General features: G+C 48.4%; 2 protein-coding genes across 2 annotated transcripts; both read right to left on the reverse strand.

Moving 5' to 3' along the window:
• Window positions 1–1,301: 1,301 nt before the first annotated feature.
• hadhb (hydroxyacyl-CoA dehydrogenase trifunctional multienzyme complex subunit beta) lies at window positions 1,302–6,008 on the reverse strand. Its single transcript, XM_068753601.1, has 16 exons — window positions 5,944–6,008; window positions 5,243–5,315; window positions 4,965–5,006; window positions 4,396–4,492; window positions 4,282–4,326; window positions 3,975–4,074; window positions 3,784–3,871; window positions 3,469–3,656; window positions 3,209–3,389; window positions 2,870–2,991; window positions 2,546–2,625; window positions 2,418–2,465; window positions 2,228–2,315; window positions 2,017–2,091; window positions 1,782–1,946; window positions 1,302–1,687 (listed from the first exon to the last, which is right to left on the reverse strand). Exons 2-16 carry the CDS (start codon window positions 5,310–5,312, stop codon window positions 1,652–1,654), a joined length of 1,425 nt encoding a protein of 474 aa, XP_068609702.1. The 5' UTR covers window positions 5,313–5,315; window positions 5,944–6,008; the 3' UTR covers window positions 1,302–1,651.
• A 1,283-nt stretch (window positions 6,009–7,291) lies between these two features.
• On the reverse strand, window positions 7,292–14,985 carry gareml (GRB2 associated, regulator of MAPK1-like). Its single transcript, XM_068753873.1, has 7 exons — window positions 14,874–14,985; window positions 12,545–12,685; window positions 10,434–10,564; window positions 10,181–10,346; window positions 9,025–9,875; window positions 8,053–8,222; window positions 7,292–7,892 (listed from the first exon to the last, which is right to left on the reverse strand). Exons 1-7 carry the CDS (start codon window positions 14,983–14,985, stop codon window positions 7,292–7,294), a joined length of 2,172 nt encoding a protein of 723 aa, XP_068609974.1.
• Window positions 14,986–17,484: the final 2,499 nt, after the last annotated feature.

The following is a 17,484-nucleotide window of genomic DNA, read 5'->3' on the forward strand; positions in this document are numbered from 1 at the left end:
ACCCACATATGCATGACGCGCGCGAGCACCCGAACCCTCCTTCCCCCCGCCCCCCCGCGCGCGCGGTGAGGCAGATTTGTAGTGACAGCAGCGGGTGCATTCGGAAGTCATTCCCCATAAAAGGTTCCGCCTGATCAAAGCCCCGCTGAGGCAGGGAAGGCAGCCCGCTATGTCGGCGTGTCTCGCAGGGTTGAGGCGGGTTTGAAGCTTTGAAAACCAAAAAAAAAAAAATATTCTCCGTCTCCGTGATATTTACATTCGAGCTCCGTTTTGCATCGGCAGTAAAACATTGGTTTAATTCCCTCCGCCTGTAGCCCGTGTGACAGATTCGGCTACACAATCAACTCCTCCCGCTCCTCAGAGTCGAGGCTTCTTTTCTTTTCTTTTTTTAAAGTGGAGGAATTAAATCTTTAAATACATTATAAACGGAGGTGTCTGACTGAAGTTGTGTTAACAAGCCTCCAAACGGAGGTGCGCGGAGCAGACTCCCCGGTGAGCGCTGAGGGGATCGGAGGAGCCCGCACAGCAAAGCAGACAGAAAGGCGAAGCGTTGATGGAAATTCACTGTCAATTAGACAAACACTTTCAGCGGGTGGAGAAGCTCGGATTCCCCCTCTATATCAGGGAACACCGAAACCTGCCAGCCATGTTCTCGATCTGTAGTTTTAAATCACCAGGAAGCCCGAGCCATCCCTCTTTTTACCTCCTCATTAACATCAGTCGTCTCGTCTGAAGCAGACAGCGTCATTCAACATCAATTACGTGCAGAGGAATCCAAAGGTGGTGACACATCTTGGTAAAAAAAAAAAAATGGAAGGGAATTTGTTTTTGGCAATGCAAATTTTGAAATCTCTAACAGTAGACTGCACCCCCCCCCCTTTCCCCCAAATCCGTTGTTGTTACGCGCAGCACAAAGCTGTCTATACATTGATGTCTTTTTTTTTTTTTCAATAGTTTCGGTCCCCGCTGAATTAAACATAAGCCACCAACGCCGCTTGAAGTTTCCATCCACGCGTCAAGGCCTTCAATCAGCGAGAACACGAAGGGAAAATGTATTTAACTCTGAAACAAGAGGCTTTGTTTGCACACCCAAATCACTGCTAAAACGTACACGTTACCAAGTTATGGTTAAACCCCCGCTTTTTGCGTGAAATCTTTCATTTCACAAGACAAAGGAATCATCCAACAGGATTTAATATTCAAATCAACAGTGACAAATAATGACTGTGATAATGTAATTCTCTCTCTTGCGCTCTTTCGTTTTTAATCTTAATGAACCGTCTATAAAAAAAAATTAACGCTACTTTTCAATTATTTTTATTTTCTTTTAACTTCAAACCGGAGTGAACAAGTCTCCAAAAACACAATCGAGTTGTCGTCATCACAATATTTAATTCCAATAGATGGTTAGAAAAAAATATTCCAGGGTATATCAACATTTAGGATCACTCGAGCTCCGCCCCCTTGTGTGTGTGAATGCAGCTTTGTTAGGTTTGACTGATCCACGTCCTCCACGACGTTCCAAGCAAACGTTAATTTACGCACGTTCCAGATTCCTGTCTGAGCTAAAGTAGCGCTAGTCTGTACAATCTGCTGTCCGGATGCTAGCGGGGCCTTTAGCGGGCCTCACAACGAACCTTTAAGGCTGTGTTTATTGGGGGTAGGCCTCGACCACCATGGCATGACCCTGGAAAACAAGAACACAAGCAAACATAGGATGTAAAGCAAGCAAATAAAAAAAACAACAACAACAACGAAAAGCCACCCGCCCCTCCGGTTACCTGTCCTCCTGCAGCACAGGCCGCCACCAGCCCGTACTGCCCGCCCTCCTTCTGCAGGCGGTGTGCGACGGTGGTCACCAGCCTGCAGCCCGTGGCGCCGAACGGATGACCCAAAGACAAAGAACCCCCCCACAGGTTGAACTTCTCCATGGGCGGGGCCCCCACCTAAACGCAAAGCGCACGTTTTACACCGGGGCCCGAAAATGATCACGAAAGCTTCGGATCGCTGGATGACCTTTGATTTCCTTCCGATGTACGTCTGGCCGAACCAGTCCGAGTCCATAGCCTTCATGTTAGCGATGATCTGGCCCTGAAAAACAAACAGGAACGTTAACCACGACTCACAGGCCGTGATCGGATCAAAGCAGGAAGTGGGACATTAACTACAAAGCATTTTAAGTTAAGCATCTGTAACCCCCCCCCCCGGGTGAGGTGCGCTAACTTACGGCGAACGCCTCGTGGAACTCAAAGACGTCAATGTCGCTCATGGACAAGCCAGAGCGTTCCAGGACCTTCGGCGTGGCGTACGTCGGCCTGAAAAGGTTACACGGATGATCGGGACCAATCGCAGGCGTCGTCACAACCCAAGCTCAAGTTAAAAGAAACACATTTGTGAACGTCAGACGCGTCTCTCACCCTAAAAGCAGCTGATCTTTGGGGTCTTGGGAGACGTAGACGAAATCTCTGCCGGGACGGAAACACACAAGTCAGCAAGCAGCTCAACCCAAGATGGCTGCTCCGCCGAAAGCGAGGGGGCGGGATACCTGAGGTAAGCTTTAGGCTTGTAACCCATAGCCAGAGCTTTCTCTTCGGACATGATGAGCACAGCGGAGGCACCGTCGGTCTGAGGACGGACACGCGCACACACACACACGCACACGCACACACACACACACACACACACACACACACACACACACACACACACACACACACACACAGAAGAGCAGTCCCCTGTAGTCAGAGCAGGCTTAAACAGGTGGCAGCGCTAGATGCTCATTTAATAGAATTAAGAACTGCAGGGTGTAGAGTGTGTGTGTGTGTGAGTGTGTGTGCAGGTGTGTGTGTGTGTGTGAGTGTGTGTTTACCAAGAAGGAGGCGTTGGCAGCAGTCACTGTGCCGTGAGGTTTAATGAAGGCAGGTTTTAGTTTCCCCATCTGCTCCATGGAGGACGGACGGATGCCGTTATCTTTGGAAACAATACTACGACCTGGTCCAGAAAATACATTTATAAAATATATATATATGTATATAAATAAGTTATTGATGAGTAATGAGAGTAACGCTTGGATTTTGTTTCTGAATATAACAACTGTGTTAAGTCAATTAAAAATAAAATAGCTGCAGACCGAGCATCGGGCTAATCGAGCTGTGTGAAGTGTGTGTGTGTGTGTGCGTGTGTGTGTGTGTGCGTGCGTGCCGTTTACCGGGCACGTTGAAGGCGACGACGTCCCGCAGCAGGCCTGCGTCCTCTGCCTTCTTAGCCAGAGTGTGTGAGCGCACGGCGAACTCGTCCTGCTCCGCCCTGGAGACCCCGAACGCAGCGGCCAGACGATCGGCGCTGTGGCCCATCGTCTCGGAAGTGGAGAACTCGGCCACAGCGGGAAGCTGACGTGGAACAGGGTGAAAAAGATCACGTGTTCAGGCTTCAAACCGAGAGCAGCGCGTTCAGGCGAAGAACACGAACCTCCGGGGAGAAGTGAGCCGGCCGGAGGCCGCCGATCAGGCTGAGCTTCTGCCCGAGCGTCTTTGCCTTGTTGAGGGACAGCATGGCCTTCCTCATCTTGCGGCTGTGACGGATGGGAACGTCGGACATGAACTCCAGCCCTCCGGCCACGACGGCGTCGCACTGGCCTGCCGCGATCAGGCCAACAGCTGGAGCGGGAGGAGGAAAGAACAAAACCAAAAAGGTGTGTGTGTGTGCGTGTGCGTGTGTGTGTGCGTGTGCGGTTCAGTTCCCTCTGAGAGGCGCCGCCACGTGGAACGATCGCCGCTCACACACCTGAAGTCATCGCCTGGTTGGAGGAGATGCAGGCCATGGTGACGGTGTGAGCAGGAATCTTGTCGGAGAAGCCGGCACCCAAAGCCGCCTGCAATTCAGTGAACTAAGTTTCAGCATGAAAGGAATGTGAAGCGTTAGCTTCGGAGGTACTGCACGTGCGTGTGTGTGTGTGTGTGTGTGTGTGTTAATACCTCTCTCGCCACGTTGCTGGTTTTGACCTCCTGAATGACCGTCCCAAAGATGATGTAGTCTACGACATCTTTAGGTAGCTCCGCCCTACTCAGCAGACCCCTACGCAAAAAAAAAAAAAAGCAAAAGAAAGAGCAGGAGGGGAGCCCGGATTGAAAATATTAAAATCTAGAACCGGTTCCTCACAGTCCTGGAGCCTCCGTGTCTTAAAACCGTGTCCGTTATCGATCGTGTTTGATATATGTGAGGTAGAAGACTTCAAAGGATTTTTTACAGCTTTTCTAAATGTCTAATGGTCGCCAGACTCACTGCAGCGACGCTCTGGCCAAGTCATGAGGCATCAGGTCGGCGTATCTGGAAACACAAAACGGAAAGATCACGCGTCTGCACGTCAGTGGACAGACTTTCCTCGACTCCACGTACGTGGTTCCAGACATCAGGAACGGGGTTCGAACTCCTTCGACCAGAACTATGTTCTTCACCCCAGGCCGAGCCAGAGACTTCCTGCTCTTTGTCTGAACTGGAATAAAACAAGCATGAAATGGAACCAGTGCAAGGGGAATGTGAGCATAAGGCTTTGTGAAATATTTTCAAACAATTTTTGGGTTGCGTCCTGAAAAAAAAAGGGCCGGTCAGAACGAGCTGAAATTCAATTTGTCTATTGATGGAGATGAAACAAATAGAAACGATGAAAGTTCCTTAACAGCTAAATGTGTGTAAAAGGTTTTACAAAAACATAACCCAGTTTTTTTTTAATGCTTCGGAAATAGAACGTGGACAGACAGAACTATTCACTCCCACATCCCCTCAAAACTTTGTTTGTAGCGGGAGATAATCAGTCTGAGATAAAAGAACTGTCGAAAGAAACGACAGTTCGGCCTGCGTAAATAAATTCATTGATAAATGGATACTTTGAAACAGAGAGATCTCAAGACTATAATCTGGGTTTTTATGTGAAAGTTAAATTACATGACTTCAGAGCAGCGACTCACCCTGAGCCTGAAGCTGGGCCGTCGTACCGAGAGAGCGCGCCCCTGACACACGGAGAGAAATATTCCTCATCACCCAGAAGTCAACGATTTTTTAAAAGCTAAAGCAAACTAGCACTGATACTATTCACAGACGAGCTGCACAACTTGAACAAAGTGACTTAACGTTTTGCAGTTGATAGAAAACATAGTATGAAGAAGAAGAAGAAGAAAAAACATGCATTGGTGTGTTTCTGCGTGTCTCGCATGCACTACAGCTTAACAGATTTGTTTCTTCTTACCAACCCGCATCGCCCAGGGGGGGCTGATGGAGCAGCTCCTCATCGTGTTCCGCAGCATGGAAGTCATCATATCCTGCAGGAAAAACTATTTGCATTATCGATCCAAAGTTTGGACTAAGGATTCGATACATTTAAAATGTTTGTCAGAATTCTTATGTTTCCATTAACAGCATTTTGCTGTTATTAGAAACATAAGAATAGAACATAAGAGCCACCAGACACGCTTACTTGCATTCTATTTTAAGTTTAAAGCAAGAATATGTATTATACAATATAATTATAGCCATATATTTATCTTCATGCTATCATTACTAGAACGGTCACCCCGCCCCACCCCCCTGACGTTTCTCTGACTCTGACCTTTCACCCAGATTCCCCAAAGGAGAATGTCAAAAACTGAAACGCAGATTCACACTGTAGCGCTTAAAATCATTTACCCAAGTACAAAAAAAAAATCTGATCAATTCTATGGCGTAAATGTGAATCTCTAATTCAAATTTGCGAGACATTCAAGCTAGAGGCAAGACGCAAGCTAAGAAAGCTAGGTTAGCTTGTACCGCAGCTTAACTTTCCACTGAAGTCATGAAGTCTATTATTCTCTGCTTGAAACGACGAGGCTAATTTTCGCTGGACACGCAACACTTTGCCTCTTTAAAGTTTTAAAGACGAGTTGTGAACAGCAGCCCGAGACTGAGGCATACCTGTAGCGGTTTCGCCGTCACCGTGTCCCCGTCCGACGACTGAGCAGAAGTCCCGTTTCTTCTTCTTCTTCTGTGGTTCTGAACTGTTGTAACTAGCTTCCACTCGCATTACCGCCACCTAGAGCACTGGAGTGTAACGCAGCGGCTGCAGCCCAGACGTACAGTTTGTTCTTGAGGGGGACACAGGTTTGTTTTTCCATTTATAAAACAAACTTATGGACCAATTTATCTTCGATTTAAGAAGAGATTTATTGAAATATATAGAATAGTTTATAATAGATTTAATCTACTTCATCAACAAAATGAACTCTCAGATTTACGGCCATTTAAAAAAATCAGTAAAAGGTGAGAAATTACAAAATAATTTTTGCTCAACTAACCCAAGAGGTTATTCTTTCAATAAATGGAAAATCACAACAGTGTTTTAACGTCCGATAAAGCACCCTTTATTAAAATTAAATTCCAGATCTTTTCTTCTTAAAATGTTTTCTGCGTGTTTTTGTAATGCGTAATGAAGACGATTAGCTCCTGTTGCTCTTCCTACGTCTCAGTGTAAATGAATTTATTATTATGCATAGCTACATCCAGAATATCTGAACACATGATCTGAGGTACCTTTTAAGAACTTCATTTCTGAGTCAAAACGTTTACGTATCTGTCAACAGACAGAGGGATAATTCTATAAATAAACATGTCAAATAGTCTCCATAAAGACAACTGTATGTCAAGATTTGGTTCACTGAATTATTGATCAGTACCAATAAAACTTCTGGATTTTTTTTTCTTTATAGCTTTTTCTTATCTCCTAGCAACCACTTTGTTAATCCCCAATTAAAAGATATCAAGGTTTATGATGAAGACCTCTCTCGTCCTGAACGGAACCATTCTGTATCACAACTGTTGTTAAACGTCAACCATACATGCTGTAAAACCCTTAATGCCTCTCATACATCACATTAAACCCCCACAGTGATGTGAAATAGGAAATAAGTAGAAATTATCTTCATTTGTCAAAATATTTTTTTAATGGAAAATGAATGTTTCCCCCTCTTGTAAGATTTTCTGTGGGGAAAGTCACACAAATCCCATGTTGTGCTCTTCTTCATATAGAAATGTGTTAGTACACAAGCCCCAGTCTGTGGCGCAGACAGGAAATATGCAGTTCTACAGTTTTACCACAGGGTGGCGGGTTTTCTCTTCGAAGTCTGAGGATGAGTCCGCTGGGCTTTGCAGCCAGTTCGTCACAGTGGAAGGCACATTCAAGAGGGCTTGGTAGCCAACAGGCACAGTACAGTGTGTGTGTGTGTGTGTGTGTGTGTGTGTGTGTGCATGTGTGTGGGTGCGTGTGTTACATTTTGGGCCTCCAGCCCTGTATAAACTGTATGATTTTGGTGACATGGAGTCGGCTCAGGTGGAAGTCATGTGACAGGATGTCCTCAGTCAGCTGCACCAGGAGGCTGCCGTCAATTCGCTCCCTCTGGAACACGCCCACTGCCGCCTCTGATAGGCCGATGAACCGCAGGCAGGCCGACACTTCCTCCAATGACAGCGCAGACAGATCAGCGGGAGGCCGCCAGGTGGGGTCAGGAGGCAGTGACAGCCCTTCAGCGGGTCCTGCGGGCGTCCCACCGCCCTCGGCGCCTCTACTCGACTCTGATGTGGGGTTGGAGGCGGGCTCTGGGGAAGGGCAAGGCGACTGGCGGTTGAAGGGGTTCAATGCCCCAAAGGGAGCGAACCGACTCTGTGGAGGTGCCGGCCTGAGACGAGGTCCAGAGGGGGTGAAGCAGTCCGCCCACGGCTCGGCCCAGGTGGCCTGCGCCGGCTGGGGATTGGCTGTGATGTCTGCAGGGGTGGCACAGATTGGCTCAGGACTCACGGGGTTAGGGGCGGGGCATTCTGCCCAGGAACATGGGTAACAGTAGAGGGAAGTATTCGGAGAGGGCGAGCAGCTGGAACAGAGAAGTGGAAAGTGACATTAGCTTAGCAATGAGCACAGAGGCCGAGCTAATGCTAGCTCAGGCTCAGCAGGAAGAGGATCGGCCTCGTTTTCCCAGCTTTGCGGTGAAGCAATCGTTTGTTGCTCGTCTTCTTGAGAGCGCCTCGCCGTACCTGTCCTGAAGTCCAGAGGAGTAGAAGGAGAGGTTCGGCCTCAGAGAGCAGGAGGTTTTAGAGAACCGAGGTGGAACGGGAGGGCTGGGCGCCGGACTGGAGATGGAGCCTCCTTTAGAGGAGCGAGGAGGCACCGGAGGGGCGATCAAGTAGCGACACTCCTCTCTTACCTACACACACGCAGAGAGAGATAGAGAGAAATGAGGGCTACAGCAGCAAAAACAAACGTTGACTCCTTAAACTAAACTAAAAGAGGCTTAATTGTGTGCAAGTCCGCGCGTGCACACACACACACACACACACACGCACGCACGCACGCACACACACAGAGTTTCTTGGCAGCCTAAATATCAGGGGCTGAAAAAGCGGCCTGTGTGGCAGGGTATAATCCAGCTGCATAGCAGAGTTCATCACCCACACACACTTCCTGCAGCGCTGGCGTCACTTTAAAGGTCCCGTATTATGAAAAACTCACTTTCCCCACGTTTCTACACTATTCTGGTGAGTTCGGCTCCTTATAAATGCAGCTCAGCTAATTCATCGCATCATGTGTGCATGTTTAATAAAAGTGGTGCCTCCTTTCAACACGCGGTTTATGAAAGCCTGACCCTGTGGTTGCTATGGTTACTATACATCTAACATGAAAGGTAAACACAAGAGCCCAGATTTATTTCTCCATCCCAGTTCTGGATTGCACAGGAAGGATGGATGGAAAAGCGACACCTGGTTCTGTATTCACCTGCATCCTCGGTGGTGACGTGTGTATCCCTTCACTGTGGGTGTACGACAGCCTTTCCAGGAAGCGTGTGTGTGTGTGTGTGTGTGTGTGTGTGTAAACGTGGTCAATGAGGTCTAAAAGCTGCAGTTCATGAATAATTCAAGCCAGACATCCTGACTTGTAGCAACCGGACGCTGGCGTGGACGGATGAGACGGATGAGAGGCTGCGGGGCGGGAGGAGGACGCAGACTCACAGCATCAGACTTTGGAGGTACGGGTGGCGGCGTCGACACTCTGGTCAACACGGCGGCGACGGAACCGTCACATGAAGAAGACGAGTGGAACGAGATGATGTTCGGCTCCTTCCCCGAGCCCTCTGCGCTCTGATTGGTCCAGAGTTCCTCATAAGGGATTTCCTCGCTGATCCTCATTTCAGCCTCGGTCCATTCAGGAGTCACATACTCCCGTTCCTCGCCTGGCCCCTCCCCCAAACGGTCTCCGAGAGAGCCCCCGCAGTGCTGCGATAGGCCGTCGGAGACCCCGCCCCCGTAGCCGCACGTGGACAGGTGCTGCAGCGCCGGCGCCAAAGAGTCCTGGGCGGAAACGCACACGCGGGAGCGCCGAGGGCTCACGCACTCCTCCGACATGCACTCCAGCTCCGGCCGAGTTTCCCTCACGGCGCGCGAGTAGGCGTCTGGGTCGAAAGCGTGCCGGAGCAGGAGGCTCTCCAGCGCCGCCGTGTGGACGGAGGCCTCGGCCACGTTGAAGCGGGGCATGCAGCGCAGCAGCAGGAAGTGGGAGGGGGAGACTTCCTGCCGGCGGAGCACCATGCAGAGCACCACCGTCTTGCTGACGATGTTGAGCAGCTTGTACCGATGGCCGTCTCGGACCGCGTGGCGGTCGTAGGGGTTCCGCGGCGGTCGCGAAGGCACGGACACGTTGACGGGGAGGCGAACCCTCTCGATGATGCTGCGCACTGTGTGCTCCCCTCCCAGCATGCCTTGCTCGAGGGGCGAACGTGTGCAAAACCGGCCATGGCAGCCGAAGGGCAGGCTGATGCTCTGATTGGTCCGATGGTTCATACAGACCAGGCAGGGGGTTTTACCTTGAAGGGGGGGGGGGGGGGGGCAGAACGATGGATTAGCAAAGGTCGCATGGAAACAACAAACCCAACATACCTAAAATGGAGGGCGGCACCATTTCTGTGGGCGGGAACCTCCGAGGAAATGCTGCTCCCTTTAAAGTAGACAAAGATCTGAAAAGGTGCTGCAGGAGTTTTCTGGTATCTGTAGTTTTAATATTTGTCTTTTTAGCCAATCATCCACGGCGAGGAATTAACTCCTCCCCCCCTCTTTCCAACCGAAGCACGACTCTCAGTAACGTTTATCTCAACACTTTGGCCTTACTTACTTCTAGGAGTCTTTCCCAGCCGTCTCAGGAGCGCACTCAGCCCCGTCTTTTCCTTAGAGGGCGTGGCACAGAGAAGCTCCGCCTTCCCCATGAGCGACAGCTCGTCGCCAGCCTGCAGCGTGAAGCTGTAGGGCTCGCTGTCCTCGCTGAACTCCCCCGAAACCACCTACAGCACACATTAGAGACGGATACGAGCGCATGATCACGAATTATGAAGCAAAATAAAATATGCGAGCGTGTTACGACCACGAACCTTGACGCTAAAATTAATCGTCTCCATGACGAAGACCCGGTCAGGGAAGACTCCGGCTATTTCCTCCACGCTGGAAAAATACTGGACCGGATCCCTGACGTCTCTGTCTTCATCCAACAGTTTAAACTTCCCTACAGGGAAGATGGAAGGAGGGCAGGGGAGGAAAAACGGTGGAGGCGAAAGAAAGATGGGAGAAGAAGAATAAATTAAAGGGCCCAGAGGATGAGGAGGAAGAGAAGCAGGAGGAAGGAGTCTTAGTGCAAGCACGCACACGCACACGCACACACACACACACACACACATCCAAAGTAGATACCATTTGAAAGAGATGAACACCTCCGTGACCTACGACCTGGCACCGGCTCCGGCCAATCAACAGGCGACAGGGTTGGCATGACAACCCATAAAGGAGCCCCATTCTCACGCAGCGCAGAGGCACATCACCATGGAGATACTCACACGTTACACTTCCACATACAAGTCTCTCTCTCTCTCTCTCTTGCCCGTCCCCTCCTCCATCTGGGAGTCTCTCACACTCGTGCACGCCGGCCGGCCGCGGTCGAGTCGTCGCGTTTGTTTCGTTTACACTGGGAAATGCTTTTTGGTTTCATGCTGCAAAGAAGCATTTCAGGAATTCCCAAATCAGTCAGCGGTTAAAGCCCCCCCCCCCCCCCCCATCATCATTTACTCTTATTTGCACGTAAGCGGTGAAGCGCTCCAAGGAATTGGAAGTCTTTGTGCACGTCGGGGAAACAGAGGAAAAGTGAGGCGGAGCGGAATACCAAACTCCACAATCCTCCCCCCACCTCCTCCCTCCCCCCTCCTCCCCCTCCTCCCACCTCCTCCCTCCTCCCCTCTCCGCACCAACTGCTGCTAGTTCTGACATTGCGAGGGTGTCTTTGGCGCCTCTTGCTTCCCTGAAACTCACTCATTCAGCTTTTTTTTTTTTTGTTAGTCATTCCTCTCACTGGTGAACAGAGAGGGAGGGGGGGAGGAGCATCCTGCTGTCCATCCCCGGGGGGGGAAACCTATATTGCTCTCCTCCTAAGCTTATTTAGACTTCCTGTATGAGGTCATCACACTCAGACATTACCTCATCGCCGCCGATGGCGTCCGATTCAGCAGCAGCTCACCTGTCGCACTTAAAGAGACACAAACGCAGCTCCGCGCTTTAATGAGCTGAAGGGCGGCTTTGGGAATGCCTGATCAAAACGGAAAAGGATGTAACGCTGTTTAAAAATCACACTTAAATGTCCAAAAGGACAATGATCTCAGCGTCCCGACCCCCCCCCTCCCACTCCCACGCCAGTCTCTTTTCAGGGAGAGTGGCGGAAGTCGTGTGAGGTGACATCAGCGTTCCCATCAGCGAAGGAAACGACAAGGAGGAGGCATTAGGGTCGAGTTACACGGAGAACGATGCGACCGATCGGACCAATGAGATTGAGCGCCGATGAGGTCATCGTGATTAGACTCATTCAGCAGGAAGATGGCAGGTCAAAAGGTCACGGCACGTAGTTATCCTGAGAGCGTCTGATTTATGCTCCATTATTAAACCGGAAGGTAAAGTTTTCCTGCAGAACAGATAAAAAGATCAAACAGACTCCGGCATCCAAGGCACGAGTCGACCTTTGAGGGGCTTGAACCCACAACACGGTTCTGACTGATATGATGCTCGTGTGAAACTCCCACCCCCCCCCCCCGTCTCTAGAATGAATCCTTCCTGATGCCGGGAGGTTTTTGGTTCTGCTTCACGTTACGCCTCGACGTGACCTTTTGAATGTTCCTTTCCGAGCTCGTGACCAAAGCTCACGAATCCCGCCGAAGACGAGGAGGTCGTCCCGCCGCTGTTGGGAGAGCGTGTTGCCGTTCAACCCCAGCCGGGACTGAGGCAGACTCGCATCGGAGTGTTTATCGTGGCTGCAAACTGCACGGCTTTCAGCTAAGGTTCATCTCGCCTGAGTGACGACGAAGTCGAGTGAATTCAATCCTGACAGTTTGACCAGGAGGAAGGACAAACACTTCCTCAGTAGTTTAACGGCAACGCCTCTCCGGTTGTTCTGCTTTGCCGGTGCCGTGTGCGTGTGTGTGTGTGTGTGTGCACGCACGCTCACCTTGGTATTGCAGAGGGATGTCTATCTTGGGACCGATGACATAGTGTCCCTCCTCCAAGCTGTGGGCGGTCACTGTGGTCCACTGGCGGCAGGAGTGCAGCAGAACCACGTCGTCCTCCGAGAGACCCTCCACGCATTCAGCTAACAGTAGCACACAGGAGCTAATTAATAGTGCACAAATACTGTGTGTGTGGGGGGGGGGGGGGGCAATAACTTCTGCTGTATTTAAGTTCCTAAGGTTGCACTAAGAAGCGCAGCGTGGGCACACACACACACACACACAAATGCTTTCAGAGTTCTGTGCCCATAATTACCGTCATCGGTGACGATCCAACCGGCAACCGGCTATTAGCCCTCACACACACACACACACACACACACACACACACACACACACATACCTCACGTTCACTCACACACTTCTCACGTGATACGCAAATTGTTCTGCTTCCTGACAGGTTAGAAACTTTCACAGATGAGTCGCATTTTCCTTTAATCAGTCGTGGTTATTGATAATTCTGTTTGTTTGTTAATATAGACACAACATCAATGGCTAGAAAATAAATACAGACGTTGCAGTTAAATGGTTTTCACTGGGAACGTATGTAATGTTCATTTCAATATAACCTTTCAGCTTCACAAATAGGAAATCAGTCTGGATCTGTGTCACCTCTAAGCGACATCTTGTAATAAAGACAGTAATAAAGAGGGTAATAAAGAGGGGTACTTTGTATTACTGCATTGTGCCACACTGCATATGAACTCCTCCCATTGCATTCATTCTGGATTATGAATCTGAATTTAAACAACAAAAAGTTCCAGAATCTGCATCCATACATCAAAATAAAAAATGCTTTTGATTCTTCAATGACCCAAAGATCCAATCTTATTACAAAAACACACCACCAAAATGCATCTCGACTGTAAAAGATATCATGTCAACAAGTAAACAAACAAAAGCCTTTCCCTTCGCGCGCGCAGCATCGACGTCAGGTGCGTAAAGTCAGGTGCGTAAAGTCGGGTGCGTAAAGTCAGGGAGGGGCGGGGCGCGTCTCATCTCTGCTGCGGGGTCTCATCCACCAAGTGAAATGAGGTTTTCCTGCTCCTTAGTATTCACCGCGTTCAGATTACATCGTTTACATATGAAAGGAATCGAGCAGCACTCCAGCAGCACAACAGACACTTTGTGTCTTTCCGGGCGTCGTTTGGACCGGAACAACTTTGGCACGGACCGGACACCCGTCGGACCCGTTCCCAGAGCGCGGGCAACAAATCCGGCGGATCGGATAAGCGCGTTGACGGCAGCAGAAACATTTCACTCATAAATAGAAAAGCCGCCGCAGAAGTTTCACAATGGCTCCCGTTAAAGCGCGCGCGTCCAGGAATAAACACGCGCTGCTGAATTAAGATCAATAACGGATATCAAGCGATGTGCGCTTCAAAATAAGAGCACCGTGTGGTTGAAACACACAAAGTGTGCAGCTTCTCTCACGTTTAGTCTCATTAAACCATTAGTGCATGAAATATTTCACTGGGTCGTATTTTAGCTGCTCGTTTTAGGAGAAACTCAGATGTCAACAAGTAACTATTGAGTTTAATTAGTTCGTTTAAATTCTGTTCCACTAATAGATGCTCTCTATTGACATGCAACTAATTAAAATTCTAACCGCTTCCAAGGAGGAAATGTTCTCACCCGTGTCTCGTTTGTCTCTAGGTTGGTTGATTGACTTGCATTCAAATACAGGGATGGAGCCAGGAATACATTACAAGATAGACCTTATTATTATTTTATTTTTTTTGCTATTTTGTTTGACTTCTTAAGGAACATTTCCTGGATTTTAATGCAAGAAATTGTTAAATATACAAGTTTGAGTTTGGATCGCACAGTGCACAGTCGTCTCACAGCGAGAAAGTCGCAGGTTGAAATCCAAATTGCGGCTTTTCTGTGAGGGGTTTGCATGTTCTCCCCCCGTGTCTGCGTGGGTTCTCAATCGGGTTCTCGGTCGGGTTCTCCGGCTTCCTCCCACACACCCCAAAACATATAGCTTCACCAGGTCGTTATTGGAAAAGATAAGTCATTCTCAATTAACTTATCTAGTTATATAAAAAGTTGAGGTGTGTATGCTGATAAATATATATATTATTATTATTTTTAGCTTTTATAGCGTTATGGCACGTCAGATTTATTTTGAAAGTTCAACAGGAAGACGAGCTTTTTCCTGACAGCTGATTCTTAGTAAACTCCTTTAAACACAACAAAGCTCAAAAACAACGCACTTATGAGTTCTGTCCCCCCCGGGGGGGGGGGGGGGGGGGGTCCGCTTCTTACCGTGGGCCAGGCGCACCAGGGTCGGCAGACGGAACTTGCTGACCACCGTGTCCAACGGCAGCGCCAAAGGGCCCCAAGTGATCTCCGACAGACTGGCGGAGAGCTTCTCCATCCTCCCGGGTCATCACGGTACCGGAGATAACGGTGCCGGGGAGGAGGAGGAGGACGGCGGTGCTGCAGCGTCAAAGAGTTTCGCCATGTTTGAAATCCAGGAGAGACGGAACGCAGTCGGTGCGCGCGAGACGGCGCGCGCCCGAGCCGCGTTTCATTCCACCGCTCTGTCATTCAGTGCGAGCTCACCGCCCACGCGCCCACGCGCACACGCACACATAGAGAGGCAGGCTCCACCAAGTCTGTCAAACTTAAGATTTTTCTGGAGTTTATCATTAACAATGAGGTCGAGTATCGATCACAGATATTTAGAAGTCGATTACCTGCCCCCGCCCCCTTCCCCCCATCATGTAAATAAATCCATCGATCAACTCGTTGGTATGATCGTCAGAATTCACATCCCGAAAAAACCCAGGAGGTTCAACAACGTCTGCCCCCCCCCCAAACTGGAGTCTCCAGCCAACCCACTCCCAGCCCAATGACCCGAACTGTAAACAGAACTGATTGATCTGTAATCAACCCCCCGCCCCCCCCCCCCCCCCCCCCCAATCCGGATGCCGTCATCCTGTGGAACACAACCCGGAGCGAGCGGCTCACCCGAAGGCTAAACGCGGCAGTTCTTACATTTATTTAGTTGAAATGTAAACCCTCACCGTTATTCATCGGCTATCAATAGTTCACTCATTCTGCGCGGGAGCGTCTGTTTACTGACCCAACCAAAGGGCATCAACAACTATACATTAACATCAAACACTGGCCACGTTAATAATCATACGTTCTTTTTTTAATACAGAACTGAAACACCGAATATCATCTGTGGTTCAAATTTCCTGCTACGTATTAATCCGTTAGGAAATCGTGGTGCGCAAACGGGCTTTACGTAAATTGTCGAACCCCTTTTTAATGACATTCAGGCTGCCGAAACAAAACAAAAGAAAGAAGTGTTGGACAGCAACTTTATTAGATCCATATTAACAACAACAAAAAATCATATCAATCTGGACTTCGGGACGAACAGCCGGGGCGTCATCTCATAGCAGGTGGGCAAGTGTGGTGGAGAGCTCAGTGGGCGGGCTCTGTAAAAAGATAAAAGAGAAGTCAAGGATTTAGTGTCCGCTAGCAGTTTCATCTGAACTTAGTCCCGAAATAAGAGCTTTATGTCGAGGAAATTATCTCTAGATGTTTATTAATATGCGAATTCCTATTTACTTTAGTTTTCAATTTTGTTTGACAGAATTGCATTCGTCCATCGTGACCCTACGAAAGTTCCAACATGAATAATCTACAGACAGAGCAACGCAAGACAAATGGCGAAAATCTCTTCTGTCACAATAAGATTCCCCTTAAAACATCGAGGATATTTAGGGATACATTTCTCTGTTTTCTCACAATAATCACTGCCCAAAGCTAAATCTTAATATACAGTACGGATCAATAAAATGTTTGTTTACTTACTGTCCTTCACGGCCTTCTTACCTGAAATATAAAAAGGAACAGATGTGATGCTAAGTCTAATTAACCCACTTCACTGAGAAATATTTCCATACACATCTAGACTAGTTGCATTCTATCACTACGTGCCCAACAGAAGTATCCACTCACCCCCATAAGAGATTTTGTAGTACAAGTACGTCATGATGCCGATGCCAACCCATATTTCCTTGTTTGCCTTGTAATACGGGCCCATCGTCCTCCACCACCCCGCTAGCGTGCCTCCAGTCATCTGTGGGACACAGGACCGATAGATACCCTAACTCAGTACCAGGCGTTCTCTCAATGGAGAGGAGAATCAGGATGTTTAGTTCGTCATAACAGGGTTTTCTTGGGGGGTCGTAATTCCAGCATATTTATAGCAAGTCATTACTTTTGACTGACTTTAAGAAACCGGTTGTACGTTCGGTTGTACATATTATGTGTCTTTTTATTTTATTGTTATTTTGCATCTGTGGAGTAATTTATTTTTATTGGCATTGTTAAATGTCGATGATTTATGTACGAAGGACTTTCAACGGAAACAAGACCGCAAGGGCTTTTTTGAAATGCTCCTCTGAGACAGGATGTTTGACTGTACTTGTACTGTAATACATGCTACTCTTTGACTGTACTTGTACTCTAACATTCTATCTAATAAATATATTCTTCATCGGTTCCCTTATTCAGCCAGTACTGATGGAGTATACTGACGTCATTGGTTTGTAGGGACTGTTTCCGATTGACCCTCAGGCCTAGCTAACGACTTTGATTACAACTAGAAAAAATATATACATTTCAAAATAGAACCATTTAATGGCGATAATAATATCGTTGTTCTCTTTTATCTTAGCGTTGTCAAAGTAATAATTTATCGCTGATATGTTTTAAATGATTTTTAAATAGTGCAAAGCAACTGGTTAGCTAGTGCTAATATTATTACAACAGTGCAACTACGGTCAGACTTAGCATTGCGAGCGTATAAGCACGTTAAACAGAGCAAGGATATCGATCAGCAGACGTGACGCTG

The sequence above is a fragment of the Brachionichthys hirsutus genome, chromosome 20 (genome assembly GCF_040956055.1).
Source record: "Brachionichthys hirsutus isolate HB-005 chromosome 20, CSIRO-AGI_Bhir_v1, whole genome shotgun sequence".
Taxonomy (NCBI): Eukaryota; Metazoa; Chordata; class Actinopteri; order Lophiiformes; family Brachionichthyidae; genus Brachionichthys; species Brachionichthys hirsutus.